General features: G+C 46.3%; 1 protein-coding gene across 1 annotated transcript in view; it reads left to right on the plus strand.

Moving 5' to 3' along the window:
• Positions 1–25,913, plus strand: part of MTHFD1L (methylenetetrahydrofolate dehydrogenase (NADP+ dependent) 1-like) — a 166,596-nt gene that overhangs the window by 127,775 nt on the left and 12,908 nt on the right. The window contains exon 26 of the mRNA XM_014532123.1: positions 507–659. Coding sequence (XP_014387609.1) covers positions 507–659 — 153 coding nt within the window. The remainder of the gene's footprint in view (positions 1–506; positions 660–25,913) is intronic.

Genomic DNA, 25,913 nt, shown 5'->3' on the forward strand with positions numbered 1-25,913 from the left:
CTTAAAAATAAGCGGCTTAAGTGGTGACCTCATCTTAGTTCCTATAATGTAATCGCAGATCAAATAGCCATGATTCATAAGCCAACACAAAGGGGCCCTTTGCTTCCTGACAGCTTCCAAGAACGAGTGGCTAAAAGCCTCATTACCAAGCCTTTCTCCAGATTACCTTTCTGAGTCCCGGATATTAATATCCTTGGAAAGTGATTTCTACAGCTGCTGCTGCTGCTGCTTTGCTGAAAATAACCACGCTTTCCCCCAAACACACATATAATGCTGCCTTCCCGTAAGGAGACTTCTCCGAGATAAATAACAGACATCCTCAACCTGCCAGGAGATGAGCCCATGGAGATGAGTGTCTGTCCCACCTTCTGGCTCAGTGACCAGGTAGTAAAGGTCCCTACTGTGTGCCTGGATCTGAGCTGTGGGAGTTGTACGGAGTCACATGAAGCAAGTACAGGGGACTCCCATTTATGCTCAATGAACACATTGCCTCTCCTTTCTCGCAGGGTTTTGGAAATTTGCCCATCTGCATGGCAAAGACCCACCTTTCTCTTTCTCACCAACCCGACAAGAAAGGGGTACCCAGGGACTTCATCTTGCCCATTAGTGATGTCCGGGCCAGCATCGGCGCTGGGTTCATTTACCCATTGGTCGGAACGGTGAGTAATACCCTCCAGAAATCCTTCCGTCTGATGTCATGATGCCTGAAGTGCTTATGCTCGGCCAGCGCTCTGCACAGCAGGTATTGGAAGCACTTAATGGCATTTGCTGCTTTTCTAAGCAATCTCTTCCACCACAAAACACTTCGCCATTGTGGTTTGGATTTTTGGGGGGGGGTGGGGGGTGGCAATGGTGTATTCAGGATCCCTTGAGTCATAAGACTGATTCTGCTTATAGAACACAGAAGGGAATGACTCTGCAGAATTCAGTCTGCCGTTTAGATGGTAGAATGGTTTAGTTTAGTGCGTCTCAGTCTTTTTCACGTCATTGCACTCAAAATGGTAAGTTTTCACTGAACTGTGGGGTAAACTGAGGCAACTGCTCATGCCAAACAGGACCAGCTCAGCCTCTGCAAGGGCTGGGGGAAATCAGTGTTTCACCCTCTACCCTGTTTCTCAATCCATCACGTGGGAAGCTCTGTGGGTCACGTGAGTTCTCATTTTTTGGCATTATTGTAATGGGACTACCTTGCTGTAGGGTGATTATTGTGTTATTTCAGATTCTCTGTGGGTGGAGGGGAGACAGCAGAGAAATGAAAACTTATAAAGCACTTAAAATCCATGGTGATAGGCTTCAAACAGAAAATGCTTCGTTGTAGCCACACAAGGAATGATCCAATGGTCCTCCCTCAGGAACTATCAGTGGTTAAAATTTGACTTCTCATCACAGGAGTGCTCCTGGATTAGATTTAGAACAGAAATTTTAAATCATCGTCATCATTATTATTATTGTTGTTGTTACAAACTGATCCAAGCCCTAATAAGAAACATAACGATGTTCCTAATAAACCTTGTGGCTCTGTTGTTATGCAAACAAGCAATAGTTAGGCCAAAAGTGCATTAAACGTACAGAATCCTTATCTTACTAAACATGCATGTTTCATTTAGTGTTAGGCAAAATGTTTTCAAAAGTGTTTTCTCATTTCTACTACATGTGAGGCCCAGGGATACTAAGAGGGGAGGAGTGTGGGTTTGAGCAGCACAGAGGAATGTAGAGCAGGAGATGTTGGCACTGTGAATGCCCTCAGAGCACAGGGAAGGCAGCAGCTAGTTCTGCCCGGATTGGGGAGGAGCAGGGTGTGTGGGAGAGAAGGAGAGTCAAGGATGCCTCATGAAGGCCTCAACCTCTTGCTGGGGAAACAGTGAGTTTTGACTCAAAGGCATAGAAGACGTGATGTACCCTTCCCAGGGTGGCCCAGCGTGGCCGGAGTGGGACAGGTTGGGGAGGCTGGGAGATGGGACTGGGATGGCAAGACAGGGCCAAGCTGTTTATGAAGCTCAACTGCATCTGAAGGAACTTGGATTTTTTCTCAAGCGTGCTGTGGAGTCAGGATGCATGGGTTCTGTGTTTGGTTGGTTTTATTTGTATAAGGAGGAAAAGAATGTGGTCCAACTAGTAGGTTAGAAAAGTAGCTCGGGCAGCGATGTGGGAAGTGTGCAGAGGGCAGAGACGCTCACCCAGGAGCCGAGTGAAATCGGCGCCGTGGCTGCAGGGGAGTGAGTGTGGAGAGAGGGCCAGACTGGAGACATATTTGGGGGGCCACTTACTTGTGGAGTCCAGGGTGATGGACATGTCTGACTTGATTGAGAATGGTGATGAGGACCGACTGCAAAGGAAACTTTTTGGGTGATGGGAACACTCTATATTTTGACTGTGGTAGTGGTTCCATGGCTACATACATTTGTCAAACTCATGCACCTACACCCTCGGTTTAATTAACCTCAGTTAACAAAAACGTGTGCTGAGAAGAGCTTGCTTTACTGCTCCTTAGCGTAGCCCCGGTGGTGGCAGCCCCTCCGTGCTGTAGTTCTGGGCCTCAGTGGAAGGCGTGTGCTTAGGAGGAAGAGCTCATCTGTAGTACAGGCCAGAGAGAGCAGGCCCGGGAGACGGGACCACGCGGGTGCCCACGTGGAGCATGAAGCAGTGGGCACATCAGAGGGGAAATCCGCGTGGTTTAGAGTTTGTCCTGTGCAGATCTGAAATCCCAGAGTCTTCACCCAGCAGACTCATTCGTTCAGCCAGGGTGCACAGGCATGGTGCTCTGGGGAACCCCAAAATGAAAACACTTTTTCACTCTAGGCAGCTACGGGGAACCCCAAAATAAAGAAGCTTTTCCACTCCAGGCAGCTTACAGCTCCCCGAGGTAAATGGAAGTCAGTTAACAAAGAAAACGGTGTGGTGTAAAAATTGTGGCTCGTAAATGATAGCCAGTTCCTTAGCATTCAGCAGTCATTAAGGAATCGTGATATAATGTAAAATCTTTGCATACATCTCTACTATGCCTCTCCTCCCCGCCCGTGAACAGCACCACATGCACACCACGGAGACCAGTTCTGGGAAGCCAGAACCGTCAGCACAACTCGTGTGTGAACAACCCATCCATCCCTCTGCTCCTCCCCGACGTGTGGCTGGTTGGGAAGTAACTGTGTGGAATGCTGCTCGGGGCGGGGCCCACTGGGTTTCCGGAAGAGCGCCCTCTGCCCCCTGTCGCCCCGGCTCTGGACAGAGCTCCCCTGCGCCACCGCAGAGCAGGGCAGTGTGTGGCGGTGCACCGGGCGAGGGGGACTAAGGATGTTCCTGGAGGTCAGGAAACTCGTGGAAGCCGTGGCCTGAGAGGTCTGGTCTCTATGACGGAGCCTAATAAGGCCGGTATTGACTTTTACTTGACCCACTCTGGGCCCTGCTAAAATGCTTCTAACATTCCTCACCGGATGGGAGACACGGTGCAGTGATTTCCTGCCGAGATGACAGGAGGAAAGGGGCGTGGGGACCCCGGAGAGACCCCGTGGGTGGGGAAGTCCCTGCCTAATGAATCACTCTGACTCCTACTCACTCAGCATGTGTTCCTGTGAGTGTCTTTGAAATACATGTTCATGTATCTGCTCCAGAAGGAAAGCCCACGCTGAGCCCTCAAAATCAGAAAGCTGCTCAATTTTCATGCAGTATTCATTCATTCATTCATTCATTCATTCACCTACAGCATGCACGAGGTAAACAAGATCCACTCCTTCCCTCACGGGCCCTAGGACGGACTCCAGTAACTGAAACCACGCAAGTGCTCCGGGCTTTATAACAAAGGGAGAAATCCCTTCTCTGTGTCCTCAGGGAGGCACACCTCTCTGGCTGGCTAGGAGGTCCAAAAGTGGAGAATCACAGCGCAAGCAAGTCCCTGCTCAAACAAGAAACATCTTTCTGATTTGGGGAGGTCCCGTGGTGAAATGCTGAAGCATTCAGGTTTTTCTCCAGATTTAGCTTTTTAAAAAAAATATATATATATATATATTTCTTTATTGGTTTCAGAGAGGAAGGGAGAAGGAGAGAGAGCGATAGAAACATCAATGATGAGAGAGAATCACCGATCGGCTGCCTCCTGCACGCCCCCCACTGGGGATTGAGCCCGCAACCCAGGCATGTGCCCCTGGCCGGAATCGAACCCCGGGACCCTTCAGTCCTCAGGCTGATGCTTTATCCACTGAGCCAAGCAGGCTAGGGCCAGATTCAGCTTTTTAAATATTTCTTTTTACCCTCCATTTTTACTTATAGGCCAGATTTTTCTACCATTTAGTTAATTCATCATTTTCTAGTTAGTGACTCCTTTTATTGCCATTGGTCAGCACAATAAAATAATAGTAATAATAAATACCATTAACTGGGTAGACACTTCACTGGAACGTTGACTCCGCTGCTGTTTGTGTAGAAGTGCCCAGTCGTGGATTCCTCAGCTAACGCACCTCTGAGACCTACTCTTAGTGTATTGGGGGTGTTTTCCACCTTCCTGCAGGTAGTCTCCCTCCCTTAAAGAACTGTCTTCGCTCCCAGTAAGCCTCTCTGCATTCTTGCTTCTCTTCAATGACATTATACTTATATATTCTTTCCAGCGCATTGGTGAAAGCTGCAAAATGGTACAGGATTCTTGGCCAGCCCATCTCCACTAAGCACATCTCCTTCTAAGAAATCGTTTGGCCAGTGCAGATCTTTGTGGGGAGAAAGGAGCAAATTATTTTTATGATTTTCCAACTCTATAATCTACAGATTATCCCATTATGTTTCCAAAATTCTTTCAAAGCTTATGATTTATAGTGTTCAATAAACCTAATAGTTTACAAAAACTCCAAAAATCTCGTGCCAAAAAAAAAAAATTCAGTAGGTGGTCTTTGTCTTGGGGCCTCATTGTTTTGATATTGTCTTTAAGTTTCTATAATTTATAAGGGCTGTTTAATTACTTGGCATAAATTTCATGACATAAAAATATTACTATGTAAGCAAAGTATATGAAATGATGCTGTTGAGAAGTAAATTACATTCCATATGGGAAAGACCAGAAGGACAGACACCAAAATCTTAACCTCTGGCCAGGATATTGTGAATAGCTTTTCTTTTTCTCTTTACTTTTCTGTTTACATTAAGTCACTGCGTTGAGGAGATGTCACTTTTATCACATGAAGATACAGTGAGTAGGATAATGATGATCTATAAAGAACCTGGAAAGAATGTTTAACTAGGGTCACTGGGCTGCAGGAGACTCAGCTGCATACAGTGGGTACAGTCCCCCTGCCCATCCTGGTGTCTCATGGTGTTTTAGTGTCTGAAAAGTTGGGACACCAAAGAAAGGACAAAAGAGCCAGAATGTTCCTGTGAGAAATGCACTCTATTTTTTGTTGTAGTTGTTATTAATCCTCACCTGAGGATATTTTTCCATTGATTTTTAGGGGAGAGTGGAAAGGAAAGGGAAAGACAGAGAGAAACATCGATGTGGGAGAAACACATTGATTGGTTGCCTCCTGCATGAACCCTGACCAGGGCCTGGGCCGGGAAGGAGCCTGAAACCAAGGTACGTGCCCTTGACCGTTTGGTCCACAGGCCGATGTTCTATCCACTGAGCCAAACTGGCTAGGGCTACACTCCTTTTTTTTTTTTTTTTAAAGAAATGTGCTCCAGAGTGCGGTTCTTTAGTTCTGTCTAACGTTTGCTAGCCCCAAAGTCAGCTAAGGAAATGCAAGGTAGTTTTTCCCATGCTGGCTTGTCCTGAGGCCCTTCTTGCCTGCTATCTTGGGGTGGAGAGGATGCATTGTCAGAGCAGCCGGCATGGAGCGCTGTCTGACCACGTGGGCATCCCTAGCAGACATCCTTTCAACATCAGTTCTGGCATCTTGACCTGCTTTCCTTGGACGTCACCTTGAGACGGTGAGAGCGGCTCCTGGAGAACCAAGAGGTCTTCTTTGGGACATGAAGTCGTCTGCAATATGACGTCTTCTTCATCGGCAAACATAGGGCAGGAAATTAGGGCATGAGGGCACTTTAGGCCAAGGACCTGGGCCAGCATCTCGGAGTTACGCCGTCTGGCCGGTCACCCAGAAGGGATGACGATGTCTTAGGGCGTCATGTGGTGGTCGGTGCCAGACAGCAGTTCTGGGGTCCGGGTGGCTACTTGAAACTGTTGGAAAACAGACGGTTGGTGCTTTTGTGTTGGCTGGGGAACTAGGATGCTCGGTCATAGCTCCAGGTCTGCCCGTGGTCCTCCAAGGGCCGTTTGCCCGCCCCCTCCCTGCACCCTGCACCCTGCACTCCCGTCCCTGTGCGCTTTCTGGGGTAGAGGATGCGATCGTGGGCACTGCCTGTGCAGACAAGTGACAGGTGCAGGCTGGACCCATCTGGGTGTGGAATTCTGTGCAGGAAAGAGGGAGGGAAAGTCCAGTGGTGAAACAGGTGGTTTACTTAACAAACGGACACCGATATGGCCTTCGTTCCCACTCTGTGTGACCTGACCCGGTCACATCTCACATCTCCACCCAGGTGCCCCACTGACGCATCGCTTGGCCTGGCTCGGGAAAGCAGGAAGCTGCTGGAGCGTATCTGGGAAATCAGTGATGTCATCGCCAACTAATGCTGGGTGGGGGGTGGTGTGTGAGAGAGGAAGCTGCGGCCCCTCCCGGCAGTCCCTGCCATTTTGTTCTTTGTCACGTTTCAGTTCAGCTCCTCCACCGGGAAAGTATGTACTGAATGTCGCCTTTCTGCAGGCTCCGTGGGGTGCTTCCTCCTGCGTGGGGCCCTGCTCAGGGGTGGCGGCTACAAACCCGCTCCACTGGGTCAGGCATGAAGGTGAAGGAACTCAGACCTTGTAGGTCAGATCAAATGCACGACTCCTGAGATGCATGGCCAGTTACATAGGGGGAAAGATTAAACATTTACTCCCCAAGCTGTAAACGAGGTGGACAAGCAGCCGGGGAGCACAGCGCCCAGCAGCGTGTGCGGTCACACGGGGCTCCGTGCGCCCAGAATGTCACTCAGACACCTGGCATGGGACAGATGTCCTGCAGGCACCCGGCCTCCTTGCTCCCGCCCCTCACTCCCCACTTTGCTACCTTCCCACCCCTCTCCCCACAAATAAACAAGGATCCGCTCAGCTTATTTTAAAAAGTCTCTGCAAACGGCCCTCCTCTCTCCCATGTGCCTCAGACCTGCCCGCCAGCCGCCCTCTCTGTCCGGCCTTGCTCTCTTGGTACCCCGTGTCCTTTCACTCCATTCCTGGGGAGCGCGCTGGTTTCCTCTTCCGCATCCAGCTTGAGTCCCTTTGCCTCTATCTTATCTCCCATCAGAATTTCCTGCTTTCCCCCAAACAGGCCATTTCCTGGCCCAGGCCTCCATCGCTTCCTCTTAGCCTGACGTCCCGTACCGGGTTGCCCAATGGCTCTGTGAGCAGAAGTTCCTTCCTGGTGTCCAGGGGAAGCCACACGTGTGTCTGTTCGGTCAGACAGAAGTCGCTCCCGACTTCTCAGGGTGGCGTGCTGCGGAGAAAGGCAGGTGACCAGCAGCATTCTCGACTTCCAGAAACCATTTATCAGTTGGAGGAGACAGGAAGCTTGTGACTCATGACAGTGATGTTTGCCTGAGGTTACCGAGGTCCGTCCTTAGATGATCTTCTCTCCCCTCCTTTGATGCTAATTTATTTTTAGCATAAATGTAAGATGAAATCAGCTTCAGACGTATGCTGAGCGCTCATGTTACCAGATATTTCTGTGATTGAGTTAAGCTTTAACCCACTGCTGTTAATACCCCCGTGTGGGCTCTTTCTTTCTAGGAGCCTAGAAAAGAAAAGTGTTTGTAATGCCTCAGTGTCCAGCCCTACAGTCAGGATATTGTCTTTCGTTTTCTCCAGGGGCTGGTGAAACATTGGCCCGTTCCTCTTCCATATCCTCATTTTGGTGTAGATTCAGAATAAACTTGACAATCCAGGTACACCCCAGTTTAGAACTTCTGAAGGACACCCATAAAGTTATCAGGCACTCATGGAGTTTCTCTCTTCTCTGCCTTTTCGTTGAATTGATTATACTTTGCTGTCCCAGTTTTCCTAAGAGGCAGATAGTGAGAAGCAGCTAAGCAATTTACACAAGGAAAATAAAAGTAATATAGACCAAAATACCAGTTTTCCAACCTAAATGTCCCAGAGGCCTTCAGGGTCAGCTTGAAGGTGTGCTAGGGATGGATGAATAGAAAGAGAAGCTAAACTTACCAGGAAAATGTCACACTTTAAAACTGGGCTTGTGCTTTGTAAAGGAGGTATAATCGATGGTACCTAGAACTCATGGCCGTTGTTTGCAGGCCGAACTGTATACGTGTGTTCATTAAATTATCCACCTATGGACGGCAGAGTAAATGTTAAATGACATGTGACCTCTCTGTGAAATATCTGTGATTTCCTGCTTTTGAAGAATTGGTGTCTCTTAGTTTCTCCTGGGTGTCCTTGAAAATTCAAAACATTTTACACCTGTGAGGATAGCCAGGTGTAATTAAATCAGGGATCAGGTGTAAAGTTGTTACAGGTGCTATGAGGGATGTAATTTGTGTTGGATTAAATCAGGGGTCCTCAAACTTTTTAAACAGGGGGCCAGTTCACTGTCCCTCAGACCGTTGGAGGGCCGGACTATAGTTTAAAAAAAAAACTATGAACAAATTCCTATGCACACTGCACATATCTTATTTTGAAGTAAAAAAACAAAACGGGAACAAATACAATATTTGTATTTGCATGTGGCCCGTGGGCCGTAGTTTGAGGACCCCTGGATTAAATGATCTAATGGAGATGTTTGGAAAGTCCCTGGAAGGGCCATATGAGAATCCAGGTGCCTGCACACAGTATGTGCCCCAGGCCATTGGTAATAAAGGCAGCCTGTCCGCTAAGGAGGAGAGCCAGGGCTAGGAACAAGTAGCTGCCTCTACCATGGGCATCAGTCTCCTGCCTGAGGTTCACCCCGACCCCAAGCATCAACTCGAGAGAGTGTAGGGCCCATGCTCCCCTGCACCTTCCAGAATTCATCGTCCAGTTCCCACATGTACCTGCGTTCCTCCTCTCAGTACAGACTTAAGCTCCAAACACCCTTCCCACCCAGGACTGGCCTTGGGGGGGATGGCGCCCCGTGACACCTGCTCACCTCCAGTCGCTCCGTTTCACACTCGGGCACACCTCTGTGTTTGCGCTGCCAGCTCCACCCGCCACCATTTGTTGCACTTACTTCCTTTGGGTGCCCTAGTCCTTCACCGTGTTGCCTTGTCTGGTATCGCCCATTAATCCAGGCTTCCCCCAGGTAGGGGTCATGCCTTCTGTCAGTCTGTCCCATGTATCCATGCATCTGCTTGGTTTCCGAATGGGCCATTTGCTCCCGGTCAAAGGCTTTTAAAGTGTTTCAAACTACATTACACAAATAAAGGAAGCAATCTCGTCTCTGTTTGAGGCACCATGTGTTCCTTGTCTGGCTTGTACACATATTTTCAATCCATTAGAATCCTTTGTTTTCAACTTATTTGCTGCTCTATCACAATTATAAGTCCATTAGGATCAGTAACCTCCGTTTCCATTATCTTTGCTCTGCCCTTTTTTTCTTTTAATCTTCACCCAAGGATATATTTTCACTGATTTTGAGAGAGAGAGAGAGAGAGAGAGAAACATCCATTGCTTGCCTCCTGTATGCGTCCTGACTGGAAATCGAACCAGCAACTTTCTGGTTTAGGGATGATGCTCCAACCAACTGAGCCACCCGGCCAGAGCTGCTCTGCTTTCCTTTATGGCCTGGTTGAGGCTACTCCCAAGTGGCAAAGAATTATCTTGTCATCAAAGCTATAAAATCACAATGATGTGTGAAAAGTTCTCTCCTTTGGAAGTGTGAATCCCATCTGCTGCTCATAGTAAGAGACAGTTTTAGCTTTGGCCCAAAAGTACTTCTAACAAGGGCTCATCTGCAAAGATTGGTTCTCCATGTCGAGGGTGGTCAGCCTAGCTCTCCCAGGTCCATAATGGTGTTGGCGTTCCCTCCCAGATTTATCCAGAATCAGTTAGTAGTCCTCTGCGCCATTCAGGAATACTTTGCATGTGGGTAAAAATCACTGCCGAGGTAGCCGGAAGGCCTTCCTTGTTTTTTCATAACCGTAACTGACTTTTTTTCTTGAAGCCATTTTGACAGCTGGAGGTTATTTTAATTTTGATAAATTTGTCATAAAGAATGGAATGTGCTCTTTTTGGGAGATGGAAAGCTTTGGCGTGGGGAGAGGGGGGACGCCACCTAACAATGGGATTCCGCTAGGACATCCCGTCGGCGTCTTTGAAGTGCTTTTCGTTTTCATTCGAGGCAAAAATTGGTACCGTATATCATCTGTCTGGGGAGTAGGGAGTATTTCAGACGGAAAAATGCGTCTTTGAAGTGCTTTTCATTTTCATTCGAGGCAAAAATTGGTACCGTATATCTGTCTGGGGAGTAGGGAGTATTTCAGACGGAAAAAAATAAATGATTGTTGCAACCACATCACTGGAAAGAGAACAGGAGGTTTTAGGAAGAATAACACTACGTTGACGAATTAGGACTTCAGACGGATTCTTCTTTTATTTGGACAGTGAACAGTTAATGATTCGTGGGAAGCATGATGGGAGTCTCTGCAGCACTAAAAACATGTGCCCGTAAATCCTCCTCGGGCACGTCTCTGTGATCACAGGCTCACGCCGGGGACAGTGATGGAGAGTCCCGTTCCGCCCAAGTGTGCAGGTCGCCCTGCATCTTCCCTGACATCTCTCCCCTCCTGGCACTGCACTCTCTGTATTATTGTTTTAAAAACGAAAGCGCTGCCTACAGTAGGTCAGTCCATTGTCGGGGATCTTCTATTGTCTTTTCTATTGTCTTTCTTTTTTTCTGTATCTTCTCTAAGGAGCACATGAGGTGACATCTTTCTCGCCCCCAGAATAACCCATTCCTTTCTGCTGTAATATAAGGTGTGATCCAAAAAAGGATTCATTGAAAAGAGAGGAAAAGGTAATATCTGGATAGTTTCACGACCACAATGCTTATCTCTAAATATGCACAGTGATTTTATGTTTATAGTGTTTGGTGACTTAAATAATTGGGTTGTTTGGTGGGAAAGTAAATGAGATGCATAGAACATAATGTCAGCAATGTTAAAATGCATAGAAAAGCAAGTGGAAGTGAAGGGATGTTTACGTAATTTATAGCCATAATAAAAATTAAAATCGGAGACAGAGCTAATACTTACTGGGCACTTGCTACATGCCAGGTGGTATTTGGAGCCATTTGTGTGTACTAACTCATTCCATGCTCACTACGCCCCCTCCAGGTAGGTAAGGTCACTACTCCTGTTTTATACTCAGGGAAGCCAAGGCACAGAGAAGTTAAGTAATTTGCCTTAATTGTAGAGCTATAGTAAGTGGCAGAACCAGAAATATTCTGCCATCTGTGCGCTGATTATATGGTCTTGTTTTCACATCCTTGTATAACCAGAAGTGACCCTTGATTCTGGTAACAATCTGGTTAGAAAGAGTTACCAGATTATCTACGCTAAAACTAATAGCCATATGGAAGCAGAACCTTCTTTTTTTGGTGACCATTAGTTCTGTATGGTCTTCAGAATTTTAGAACGTAGAACAAACTTTCTCATTTCTTGGTTGGTTAGCAGAACGCTATGTTGCTCAAAAGGCAAGAATTTTCAGTGTGACATGTTGAGATTTTTCTGTGGCTTGGGTATCTCCTAAGCCAAAATAATGTCTTCTTATGGTGAGGATCCTGGAGTTTCTGTCCCCGTTAATGAACTTGAAGCAGGCCCGGGACTGTTTTATGGGGTCTCTCTTTCTCTCTTTCTCTCTCTCTCTCTCTCTCTCTCTCTCGGGTTGCTCATCTCTTTAGGTGAGAGACTTGATTTGGTTCCTGAGTTCCTGAACATATTGTCAACCCTACCCGCCAAATGATTGCTCTGCTAGGCATGGGAACACAGTCAGCACGATTGAACTTGAAGCAGGCCCGGGACTGTTTTATGGGGTCTCTCTCTCTCTCTTTCTCTCTCTCTCTCTCTCTCTCTCTCTCTCGGGTTGCTCATCTCTTTAGGTGAGAGACTTGATTTGGTTCCTGATATCACAAACATATTGTCAACCCTACCCGCCAAATGATTGCTCTGCTAGGCATGGGAACACAGTCAGCACGATGGAATAGATTCACTTCATGCCCTCTCCAGAGAGGACAGCCTTGAACTGTCAGCCTCCTGACCTTTCATCAAAGGCCTGCTTGGGAAATGCTGGATCGGGAGGGTTCTCTGAAGACTCTGCCATCTTGCCCTCTGGCTCAGTGTCCAGCTGCCAGTGTGCTGCTAACAGACACTGTCCATTCCCCTGGGGTAGCGTTTACAGCTCCCAGTGATGAGGCCTGTGTGCTTGTCTGCTTCTCCAGGTAGTGATCAGGCCTGGGTGGGCGGGGCTTCATCCTGTTTGTCTCTGAGTGCCAAACACAGACCCAGCACGTGGCACACAAATAAACAGCTCAGCTGTAATAACCGCAGGATGCTTCAACCACATACCAACCTTCCTACTGGATCTTGACTTTTACTCAGTATGTATTTTCCATGATCCCGATTTCTATCGATCTGATTCTTCAATTTTATATAGGTAAGCCACCTCAAGTTCTTTGCTGAAAACTTCCACCTCTGGAACAGACATCCAGTAGAGTAGGGGGCAAGATAAGGTAATAATACCACCCCAGAATCCTGCAAGACCTGAGGGATCTAGACTTTAAGAGGGAAAAACAACAACAACATACGCGCACAGTAAGATGGTGTTCCTGCCTTATCTTCCTCAGCTGAAACACTCCGGAATGTCTTACCTTTGAGGAAAGCAGCACCCGGAATCCTTATGTCCATTGTCATTCAGGGACAACCCATATCTTACTTATTGAGGGTGTGGTTTTCACTGCTTTTCTGGTTCATTTCCGTACCTAGTAAGAGCTGAAGCTGATTTCCACAGTGATGTTTCCATGAGCTATAAATAGCTTCCCAGAGAGACCAGAAGGACGTGTGTCTAGTGCAGCTTGACCCTCGGGGGGTCAGGGCCACGTTGGGTTGGAGAAGAGCAGGAAGTGTGGGAGCACTGATTGCCAGGGTCTGTCACATCCGTTTGGGCCTTTGTTCTGGGGGTGGGGGCTACATTTCTGACCTTACGGAAAGCTTGTCGAATGCTGTGCAGAGATGTGTGTTTTGTTTGCTTGCTTTTAAGGGTGACCTACAGGCTGACAGCCAGCAAGAATCATGACTTCCATGACACATTTGCAAGTGTTTCGGTATGATAGACCGTAATCGGCTCATAGAGGTGCATTTAACCCTGTATCATGGAAGTTACGATAGAGATGGGTCATGAAAGTGATGGTTCATGGGGGTCTGTGTAATTTGCCCCCGTGAGAAGGGGAGCTGTGGCCCAGGCATGGCCTGGCCATGGAGTTATATGGAGGGGCATCTGGAGGTTGGCGTTGTGTACTGTTCTGACTTACTTGATGGCACCTCACCAGTATTTCGCACTTCACAAAGCTTCTAAAGGAACTTTTTTTTTTCTTTAATCAAATGTGAGTCAGCATCTCAGTGCAGGGCGGGTGGCGCAGTCCTGAGCACACCGAACAGGGAACTAAGACGTCTGGGCTCCATGTCCTGCCTCCGCCACTGAGCAGGTCCCTCTCCTCCTGGGTGGGATGCTGTCCTCTCAGCTGCAAGCCTCTGTAGTTCTATTCGACGTTGGTTGGTATTTTTATAAAATCAGAACATAAAACCTGAGGATGCTGTTCTTTTTTATGAGGAAGGACAACTCCCAGAGATTAAAATGCTGTCAGAACTATCAGTTACCTCCCAAAGTAATTCTGCTCTGCTCTGACCACTTTGTTAGAGAATCTTTATTCCTGAAAACGATCAGCAATATTAAGTATTCTTGCTAACCAGACTACGTGGGGATTGGCGTTTCCCAGGGCATTATCTCAGGCAGACCTGCCACTGCGTTTAAAGCACCCATCCTGAGGGTTGGCTGTGCTCTCTGCCCCGTGGGCTTGTCCAGATCGGCCATGAGACAGTAACGAAGGGCTCCTGCCCAGTATATTACATAATACACTGAGGAGTCATCAGTTTTATTTACAAGGAAGTCTATGCTTCCAATGGATTTTGGCTTTGCTTGGTTCCAAGCTCCAATTCTTCACGTCATGGAGGGAGGGAACAGTAGAGACTTGGAGAAGGACATTGGGATTTAAGTGAAGGGCAAAGCAGGCCAAGGTCACCCAGCGGACATCTCTAAGATAAACAGCCTTGCATTTGTGGAAAAATCTTCAGAAAACCTCCTGAGAACAAGTCAGTATTTCCATAGTACAGAGTCAAAAGTGTTGCTTTGGTGGGCTGTGGGCAGCAGGAGGTGTGGGACCACGTGGGATTCAGGGCAAGGGGGCCTGGAGAATAAGGCTTATCTGTCGTCACCGCGAGGCCAGGTGAGAGCGCTCACGGGAAGTGGCTCAGCCTGTTCCCTCAGATAGACTTCTGAGACTCGGGCAAACAGTGATGAGTCACTAGGTCATTCCAGCTCAACGAATGCATCCCTGTGGGACCACACAGATGCCTTGCTTTTGATTCACTCGTTCAATATTTATTGAGGAGTGCTGTGCACTCGGCCATGAGGAACAGCAAACAAACAAAACAGCAGCAAAGACCTGTGCCTCCCCCTCGAGTCGTTCAGGCTCCAGTTATGTGTGGTCAGCCCTTTGTAGCCACAGATGTGGAACATGTGGGCACAGAGGCCAACTCGGGGACCGGAGCAGTCGTCTTGGAACCAGTCCCCCGTGGATACTGGGGACAGCTGTCAATAGAAACCTAAAGGAGCGCTCTCCCTCTGAGAGACTGGGACAGCGGGTGCTGAGTCCCCGGGGAGCAGGCCGCCCTGAGGACGCACTGTTGGGGAGGTCAGCTGGGCATGGGGTTGCTGAAGGCCAGGTGTGATGGGTGAGGACAGGTTAGCCAGGTGATGGGGGACAGGACAGCCGGAGGGCATGAGAGCGTTGCTCCGGTCCTGGAATGGATGACCAGTGCACAGACAACTGCAGCTTCAGAATGAGTCTGAGCTGCGACACTGGCCCACGGGGCTAGGCCCAAGACCACCCCCAGGTTCAGGAACTCACACACTCAGCACACAGTCACACTCAGGGCTATGACTTACTACAGCACAAGGACACAAAGCGAAATTAGCAAAGAAAAGCCCAGGGAAGCCAGACACATGCTTGCAAGAGTCCTCTCCCAGGGGAGTCTCCTGGGTGGCATTTGTAATTCCCCAGGCACCAAGTTGTGACAACCCGTGTGAGATGTTCTCTTCCCAGGGAAGCTCGTTAGGGAACGTCTAACGGGCCGGTCGGATGGACACCCTCTGCCTGACACCTACCAAATCCCAGACTCCCGAAGGGAAGGAGGTGTTCAGTGTAACCGTGTTGCTAGCCACTTGTATGAGAAGGGTGGGAACACTCCCAAAAGCCAAGTTCCAGGCACCAACCTTGCAAGCAGGTCCAAGGATGGCATCCTCAGCCCTGCTCTGTTAACTGTTCTGTGCACAGAAATGAATTCAGCTTTGAACTAGACAATGGGGTTCGATAAAGAGACTGTGCTATAAATGAAAGAACCTGGGGTCATTAGCACCTCAAGTGGTTAGTAACAGAGAGAGAGAGAGAGAGAGAGAGAGAGAGCGGGGTTCAATAAAGAGACTGTGCTATAAATGAAAGATCCTGGAGTCATTAGCACCTCAAGTGGTTAGTAACACTGAGAGAGAGAGACCAACCCAGTATTTCTCCAAAGCACCATGCTAGCAGCCATCTCATTCACCGTTCCCAATATGTAAACAAAAAGCAGAGGCCCCCACGATGTGGTGTGGGTGCACATTTTCCTGTTTCAAATCTTTTCCCATCATTCTGGCGGCCATCTCATTCACCGTTCCCAATATATAAACGAAAAAGCAGAGGCCCCCACGATGTGGTGTGGCTGCACATTTTCCTGTTTCAAATCTTTTCCCATCATTCTGCACCACCTCAAAACTCCAGGGTCATACATGGCCCATAAATGAATAAAGCGATGTTTAGATTATAAAGCAGGCCTCTTGTAAGCTTGCTTAATGCGACGTATCTCACAAGGAGCCTGATCCTTGGACCCTGAAAGGTCGAGTTGACTACAGCGAGGCCTCCACCTGAAGGGATTTCTAAGCAGCCTGTGAGTCTCCCATTCAAGTTCAGTCAGCCTTGATTATTAAGGAGATGAATGGGGCAGAGTCTTTGCCCTCAAGCAGGCCTCCACCTGGGGCCAGGAAAGAGATAAAGACCAAGTCGTATATTAGGAGTGTGTGTTGGGATCAAGATTTTGCAGCATGCTTGGATGTGGGAAATGAAAATAAGTCAAACTCAAAACAAGTTAATTATTTGCCTGAAGCTCTGATACAGGATAAAGTGGAACTTGATGACTGTAAAATGAGGTTGCTGCGTATTTATTTAGTTATGGATTTCATCCTTAGGTGCCCTTAAACTTGGATAGGAGAATACTAGAAAGCAGTATGTTGTTCTGTAAGATAATCCATTTAGCTCAACACATAGAATTTGGCTTTGGTCTCAGGAGTTAACTTTGATACCTAAAAAGGCAACCTTGTCTGGTGCCCGCTCTAGCCTCTCTATGCATTTACATGTGTTTGCTACTTCTTGTGCGGCTGCTGGGCAGTTTTCCATTCTAAGTTGTCTTGGGGTATCATGAAATATGTGCAAAGTCCAACTTAATGGTGGAATGTAGATGGATTTTAAAGTTGCAGTCATTTGTACAGTCTCAAGATACATATTTTAAAAGAATCAAAATAGTTCCCCCTTGAATCTTGACTCCTATCTCGGCTTCATTTACTGCCTCATTTGTCATCTAAACAGTCTTTGTTCTTTCATTTTTCCAACATGATTAATTGGTGTTGCGCAGCACAGCATAGGAGAGAGGCTGAATAGTTTGTAAGATGAGTAATCTAGTTAAACGCCCATCTTTCTTTTTTCTTTTATACTTTACCAACAAACATGTCTTATGCAGATGGAAGGGCAGTTTGCTGATTTCCCTGTTCAAATGTTGTGCTAGTTTAGCATAGCACGTTTCCTTTCCAGCTAGCCAAAAATAATATTGACACATCCATGAAGCCTTCCATCTGATACTGCTGCAAACTTATACAAATAGATTTAGACAGTTAGGTGAATAGAATAATTAAATATCCAAACGTGGAGAAAGGGATGGGGGAAGCAGCACCCACTACCTGGCCACAAGTGGGAAGTTAATGAGGTGTTCGAAATACACCTTTAAAACCAAAGATCTGAAATGTGTTCCAGTTTTTTAAGAGGGCAGTGATTTGAATAGAGCACAGTGTGGTGTGATAGTTGCTGCAGGAAGCTAAGAGAGCATTTCTGGGAGTGTTCATTTTCGGCACTTGCTGCTTAGAATATGAAAAGATAGTCAGCGTATCTTTGTCATGAATCTTTCCACTGGGACCAGGCCACTCCTGGATGAACTCACAGAGTAAGAGTGTCTCAAAATACATAATTAAATTGTTTGTCTTTCAAATACACTGTTTGAAAGTCTTGAAAAACCGAAGAATGAAAATAAGGTTAATATTTGGCAAAAATAGTTTGAGGAGTTATCTCTTAAAAAAACTCTGATTTCACTTACAGAATTTACTTCCAAATAAATTCACTTTGTATATCATAAATCTAATCTAAAAAAAAAATTCTCTTTATGCCAGCTCTTAAATTCCTGATAAATTTTTTTGAAGTGTTAACATGTTTTTAACTTTTTGGAAATAGTTCTTTTTTTCCAATTTAGTAAAGATTGATCTAATACTCACCATTGTTAAAAAAAAAAAACAACTTAAAATATTAAACCAAGTCATAGCTTATAAGTTTTTAAGGTAGCAAATGTTTGCTAATTTTGAAAAATGTGTTAACATTCCTTTTTTATGGAGGTAACATTGGCTTATAACATTATGTACATTCAAGGTATGCAGCATTATAATTCAGTAGATGTGTATACTTCATAGTAAAGATGTGGCATTATGCACATACACACACACACACACACACACACACACACACACACGGTGAAATACTACTTGGCCTTAAAAAGGGTGCAATCCTGCCATTTGCAACATGGATGGACGTTGAGAATATCATGCTAAGTGAACTAAGCTGGATGAAAAAAGGCAACTACCAAATGATTTCACTTATACATAGAATATAAAACAAAACAAAATGGAAAGAAAGGGAACCTATAGAGGCCAACACAGATGGTGGTCATGAGCTCCTGCCCGTTTCTCTACAATTCTGTGCCTTGGGTGTGGTTTAATTTAGGACTCTCTGAATGCCACTCAAGTCTCACATGTTAGCAAAAGGAAGAGCTTTCAGACAAATGAATGACCATGGACAGGCTGAGGCCCTGGGCGGGGCTGCGCAGTCATTCCACCAGTGAGGCCTGGCACTCACGGTGTTTGTCAGAGCTCTCTTTTGGTTACAATTAAGAGAAACTCAACTCAAACTTATACAAAAAGAGATGAATTGACCCAGATAACAAAAAATTTTTTGCTGTCTGGCTTTAGCCCCAGCCGAGTTCAGGATTCTGGCTTTTGCTCCCCAGTTCTCAGCCCTGCCTCCCTCAGAGTGATCTCCCCCGCCCCCCGACCCCACCCCGGTATCACCAGCTTCAAACCTCAAGCTCACTATCCCAGAAGAAGAGGAATCCTCTCTCCCCGCCCCTACCCCCCCATCTGCATGTCAGTATTCAGGAATCCCCCACTGGCCCTGTTTGCCTCCTGACCCATCACAGGGTCCAGCCAGGGGGTGACTGTCATGCCCGTCTTGCCGGGAGGCAAGGGCAGACCGCTCTGCACCATGTGGAGTGGCCTCCGCTGCTCCGAGAAGTTACACTGGGCCTGGTCAGTAGTGGGACGAAAGCAGTTGTCTCTCATAGGCAAGCCCTGCCCTTTGTTTAATTATAGGTAGATGTTGGCATGTGTGAAATATAAAGTCATTCAAAAGCATAACATTCCATTTATAGGAGCTCTTTCTTGTTAGGCATTTTCATGGTGAATAGATTCTGTCCCATGGGAATTAGTTTTCTACCTCAAAAAGAGGGCTCTTTGCTCACCGTGGTTGATAGCATTGGGCTTTTAAACATAATGTTTTGACTTCAAAAGAAACATGAGAAAAGTGGGCTGGTTCTTGGTGTATTGCTGGCCCTTCCCAAGAGTCAACCGTTAGGAGTGCCTTCTTCTTTGGTTTGGAGTTTCTCCCAGCCCCAACCCCAAACCTGTGACCTCTCCGATTTAGGGTTTCTTATCTTGTTCCCACAAAATCCCTACAGTTACTCATCTTATTCCTTTCATATTCAGCTCATTACAGCACTTGTATATAGGTCTTTCTCGTCTATTTTACTGTTAAAAACATCAATTTGATTGTTAAAAAATCAAATTCTATTAGTTTAATAAGTTCAAAATTATTTAATCATTTTTAACCACAATTTTTGTAAGGTTCATAACTAGCAGATACTGGCTTACTGCCTGATAGTGCTAAGAATAAGAGTGTGTTAAACCTAAATACAGCGAGGTAACTACATATGTAAGCCTATATCTCCATGCATCCCTGGAGTGAACTCTCAAACCCAGTCACCCACGCCCACCCTGCGGTCGGTTCTTCCCCAGAAATGAACACAGTGGCAGTTTGCCAGCTTGGCATCACCGCTGATTCCTGTTCTTCTAATGTCGCCTAGACACCAGCCACACGAGCTCCACAGTGTCCGGGCGTTGCATGTGGACTTCGGTGCCTGTAAACAGTAGGTGGTTATTCTTGGTTGTGCATTTGTGACTTTCAGTGCGGCTCAAGGGAGATCCGAGAGGACTTGGAAGTGGCATTTGAATAACACACATATTCTCAGGCAGGGCCACATGAAAGAGATGACTACACAGATAGCACAATCCTGGTTTGCTCCAGTAGCAACAGAGCAGACTTCTGGGTAAACAAACCAAAATAACAGCTAGAACGCAGGCCTGATAGCAGCCCTGTTGTGATTAAACAGGAGATGGCCAAGCAAGGTTCATGCCTATCCTGGCTGGGGCGGCAGAGGCATGCCCGCCGACCGCGCCGAAGCAGAAAGGCCATGTGGAGATTCCTCGGGGCACTGGTGCCTTCTGCCCGGTGACCCATTAAGGGGAACTTGAGCCAAGATCTTATCAGCGATGGAGATGGAGACACCTCAGGATTTTCCGGTGTCACTTTGCACTTTTTGTTCTTGGACATGGTTAATCACGCTACCAGCTCTTACAGATCCTGCGGCATTTCCTCGCGGCCCCAAGTAGTTGCCGAGGGTCAGGTTCTCTGGAACTGAGGGTTCGGTTACAACATCCATCTGCTTTTCAGCCCACTCTCTGACCTTCCTTCTTTCAATGTTCTCATCCAGCATTCCCAGGAGACTCTCAAGATTCTGAGCAGACAGCCCAATTACTTTTCCCAAAACTTAAAAAGCAATGTTTTAGCTGGATATGAATTGCATAAATGTTTTTAACTTAAAAATCGTTTACCAAAAAGTTATTTACGTACAAACCGAAGACACTTGAACTTGACAGGATAGAAAAACTAAACACTTGGGAACGGGCTTACGTCCTTCAGAACGTTACCCTTTTCCTCGAGTGGCGCTGTCGGCAGGGATGCATCGGTGTAAGGGGTCGTCGGTGTCGCAAGAAGAGCATCCATACGTGTCCACGCCTTGGTGCTTTTGAACTCGGCTCAGTTTCTTTGAAGCATTGATCATGGTATCCAGCTTTGATTCCTTTCCTGTGGACTGGTGCCAGTGTGCCTGATCTCATTAAATTTTTGGAAAGGACTGAAACTATGGTATGGTTTTATTGCAGTCCTTACATCAATCATAATTTGAGACTGTCTTGGTGAAAGATGAGGAATTCAGCCTGGGAGGCGGGGGAAGGTGGGTCCGGTGGCGAGGGGGATGGGAGGTGGTGAGTACCGACTGCTTATTTAAGTTCATCCACTTCTAGACTTTTTAGAGCTGGCTTCATTCCAGGGGGCCCAAGCCCAGGTCCATGGAGACCACACAGTTTTAATCAGGTGTGCTTTTTTTAAATGGGCGCCCCCTGGCCCTCCAGGTTGTGCAGGTAGATAACTAACCACATGCTCATGGTTAAGAACATGAGAGTTACTCCCTTGTTGGCTCCATGGGCCAGAGGCCTTTCGGATGCTGGCTGTTCATGGCAGATGCTGAATTCAGAATCCATGGTGTAGATTGTGGCTTACTCTGTGCTTTCCCCTTTACTGCTCCTCACCCTGGGCCAAGTCCCCCATTATCATGTTTTCCTGTGGAAGTCCTCTCTCCTGGGTTCAGAACTTCGGTTTTTTCGTCTTAGGGAAGTGCCCCCCTCCCATTACGGGCTAGCCTGCTTTGCTGTAGCAGCTTTCCTTCTTCCACTGGCCTCAGTGTTTCTTCAGCACCACGTGCCCTTGCCGCGGGTCAGGTTCTATTTGACTTCCTATCTAGGGATCACTTCCCTGGTAAGGCCCCTCTGTGCCCCTCTCATCTCAGAGCCAACCGGGGCCTTTGGAGCCACTTGCCACACAATCCCACATGACAAAGTGGCCGCATCTAAGAGGACACAAGAAAGTGCTAGGTCACCCCAACTGCCTTGTCGGCGTTCTCAGATCGTAGAGCCTCAGCGAGCCCCCCTGGTGCACGGCGCACACTGCAGAGCCTGTGTTTTCCGTTTCGGTCCAGAGGGAACACTACCTCCTGGACATGAGCACAGAGGGCCTGTGCCGTGTGGACTCTTAGTGAGAAGTGTCATTTTTCAGCCTTCAGATGACACACAAGTAGGCTTCCCACCTCTGGCCCAAGTGGAACGGAAGGTTATGCCCTTTGGTGCAAGATGTCACCTCTCTAAGATCTCAGGTGGTTTCCCAACAGAGAAAATCTAGACTCTACACATCAGGTTTTATGAATTAGAATCTGTGAATTATATTCTGCAAATCTGAACTCTGTAAGTTGGGATCTGTGAAGTAGAGCCTATGTAAATCAACTGCCACTTATATTCAGATACCTTTTAAACTGAGAATGCAGCAATATCCCAGGCGAATGCCGGGACCTTTCACTTCTGTAAAATCCGTGTATTGCTGAACAATAATCCAGAGTCTCACACCATCACCAGCCTCTCTTTCAGTTGGCATCTGCACTTCCCCAGTTATAAAACCAGCGTCTTTAGGGGAAGTTGTAGAATGCCCACATTCCTCTCAGGTTCATCTTTCTTGATTTGCATTAAACCCTTTAGTCTGTAGCATTGTCTTTTAGAACAGAGGTCAGCAAACATTTCCTGTAAAGGGGCAGGTGGTAAATATTGCAGGCTTTGCGGACCACACAGTCTCTGTCCTCAACTCTGCCGCCACAGCGCAGAAGCAGCATGGACAGTATGCATACGAGTGAGTGTTGCTGTGCTCCAGTAAAACTTTATTTACAAAAATGGGTGGCTGGCCCAATTTGGCATGTGGGCCATCATCATTTTCCAACCTTCGGTTCAGAAGGAAAGAGAGGTCTGTGCAATTTTATGTTTGGGTGATAAGCATATAAAATTGTCTCAGGGCCCCCTAACATCTTCCCATTGGGAACAGTTTTTACTTTCCCAGTGTCCCCACGTACTGGTGGGAATGAAATGAAACGGACCAAGGATGCTGTTCCCTTCAGCAAATAGCCAGCCTTCCTCCTTCCTCCATGGTAACCCCATGGACTGCAGGGAGGGGAAGCAGCTGCTAGGGAAGCCCCCAGCCAGCCCATTTTTGTGGGGAATTTGAAGCCCTGTTCTAAGTCCTTTGCCTCCATTCTAACAGCGCATGAGATACATGTTGTTTGTCGTCTTGCCACGTCTGTGCTTGAATTACATTTTCATGCAAGTACCAGATTTACTTCTGGTTTATTAAAAATTCCATTGCAATAGGTACAATGGTTGTGGGGAGGTGGGGATAGAAGAATGGGGAAGTAAAAGTGAGATTTTAGTCCAAATAGGGCACCATACAAGCTGGAAGACAGGTGATGCTGCTGGAATTGCTGGCTGTCGTAAAGTGCATCTGTATTGATTCCTTGTGTTGTTTATATATAAGTATATGAAAAATTCAGGCTTTGTTGGCTTGGGTTCTGTGGGAAAATAGCTCATGGGCTGATGGTATCAGTCTACTGCAACATGCTAGAGAATTACTCAGACGCTTGTCAGATGCCTGAGCCGCGGACTTCTTTGAGAATGTGCCATCATGGGAAGCTCTCACTCACCAAGGTCACTGAGAGGGCAGCCGAGGGAGGCACGCTGAACTTCAGACGGTTCTTGCTGCTTGTGTCAGTAGCAAAGCAGTGAAGTAAGGAGTTGACTTGCCAAGAAAAGAAAAGTTCAGAGAAAACGGACTTGTTTTGATTGAGAAAAGTAGATAACTGAGCAGTCACTAAAGAATCCTGTTTTTTACTATTATTTTTCATTTTATGAATTTAAACAAAATGTGTTACCTTACTCCTATGATTCTTTTGTAAAATTAGATATTATATTAATCTACATTATAAGTGCAGCGTTTCTCATGTCCCCTTTTAAAAATTGCAAACCTTTTTATTTAAAAAAAAAATCCTGTATTTATTCACATGTTTTTATAATCAGTGAATGGAATCTTGGCTCTGGGTTTAAGAAAGTGTTTAGATTTTAGCTCATTGTATTGTGTATTAACATAATTTTATTCTTGGGCTACTTATCTCAAAATCAAATTCTGTCATTATATGTAATAACACAGTGTTTCCAATAACCTTATCCTTTTTTTTTTTAAATACATTTTTATTGATTTTAAAAGAGGAAGGGAGAGAGAGATAGAAACATCGATGATGAGAGAATCATTGACTGGCTGCCTCCTGCATGCCCCCTACTAGGGGTCAAGCCCGCAACCCGGGCATGTGCCTGACTGGGAATTGAACTGTGATCTCCTGGTTCATAGGTCAATGCTCAACCACTGAGCCACACCTGCTGGGCTCCAATAATCTTATTCTTTAGGTAGAATGAGTGGCATAATAATAACCTTTTTTTTAAAATAATAATCTTTAAAACCTCCATCAGCCTATAAATTCGTATTCCTATCTCTAAAGCAACAGTATCTGACCCAATGCTATAGAACAAGTAAATTACAAGTTATAATTACATTCTACTGAAGGTGGAATAACAGTAACCAGATTTACCCTTTTATTTGAAACAACTGAAAAACTCGACAAAATAAAAAATAAAAATCACTCAAGACATTGGGCATCAAGCAGCAAAGGACACTGATCCCTGAAAATCAAGTATTCGAGTGAGTACTGATCAGTGCACGCATGTGAGATGACCAGAAGCCAGGGAAAGGATCATCCATAAGGATTAGGGGAACAGTACATGGTTCCCACACGGGGCCCATAAGAGGTGCCGGCTTCCAAAACTAGAGTGAAAACCTCAACATCAGGGGGCACTGGTTAGAATACTGAGAAGGGTCTTACCTCAGTAGTAAGGACAAAATTAATCCTGGACTAAACACAGCTCTGGTCCTACCCAACAAAGCTTTAAAGGCAAAACCCGCCCTGGCCGGTTTGGCTCAGTGGATAGAGCGTCGGCCTGCGGACTGAAGGGTCCCAGGTTCGATTCCGGTCAAGGGCACATGCCAGAGTGGTGGGCTCGATCTTCAGTAGGGGGCGTGCAGGAGGCAGCCGATAAATGATTCTCCCTTGGCATTGATGTTTCTATCTCTCTCTCCCTCTCCCTTCCTCTCTGAAATCGATAAAAATATATTTTAAAAAATAAAGGCCAAACCCCAAAAAAATCAAGTTGTTTCCAAGTAACTAAACAGTGTGCCAGAACAATGTATAAAAATACTTTTAAAAGTGCAAAGATGCCCAGTACCCAACAAGTGGATAGCATGTCCAAAATTACCAGTCATGCAAACAAGTAGGAAAATACAACCAATAATCAGAAAAGTCAATCAAAATTAACCCTTAAATGATAGAATTAGTAGACAGGGACATGAAAACAGTTATGATTGTAGTCCATATGTTTGAGAAATTAGAGGAAAGATTCAAAATGTTTAATAGAGATAAAGATGAAAAAAAGGCAAATAAAAATTCTAGAGATGAAAACCAGAGTGTCCAAGATCAAAAATACTCTGACTAATGGCACATTAGCTGTTGCAGAAGAGGTTAACTTGGAGACATAACAATAGAAACCATCCTAAATGAAACAGAAAAGGGCAGAAAGAAGTGGGAGAGCATCAGTAAGTTTGGGGACAATTTCAAGGGGTGAAAAAATACATAGAGCCCCACAGAAGAAAAAGGAAAGGACTGAAAATATTTTAAGAAATAATGGCCAAAATATTTTCCTAATTTCCTAATTTGACAGAAATTATAAGTCCACACATTCAAGAAGCTCAGTGAGCCCCAAGTACAAGAAACATGAAGAAAATTACAGCAAGGCACAACTTAATGAACCTTCTTAAAACCGGGCCTGATCACTCACTGGGGTCTGATCTGAACCACCTTTAAGAAAAGTTGCAGGACAGTGTATGTAAAATGGTTCAATTAGATGACAGGTGGTCATGAGGTCTTCCCGAATTCAGTTTCCTCATCTGGTCGGGGAACGTTAGCTGAGGCAGCTCTCACCCCTCCCCGCTTCCCCCAGGTTCCCCCAGACCACTCCTTTTGCCACTGTCCCAAGAGAAGCCTAAAGGGAACATTAAAATAATGGATACAGCTTCTCTGTGTGTCGTGTTTTCCTCCTGCAGTGGCATATTATCTCTGGGCAGGAGCTTTGCCGGGGTGTGTGT

This window comes from Myotis brandtii, unplaced genomic scaffold (assembly GCF_000412655.1).
Source record: "Myotis brandtii unplaced genomic scaffold, ASM41265v1 scaffold847, whole genome shotgun sequence".
Classification (NCBI taxonomy): domain Eukaryota; kingdom Metazoa; phylum Chordata; class Mammalia; order Chiroptera; family Vespertilionidae; genus Myotis; species Myotis brandtii.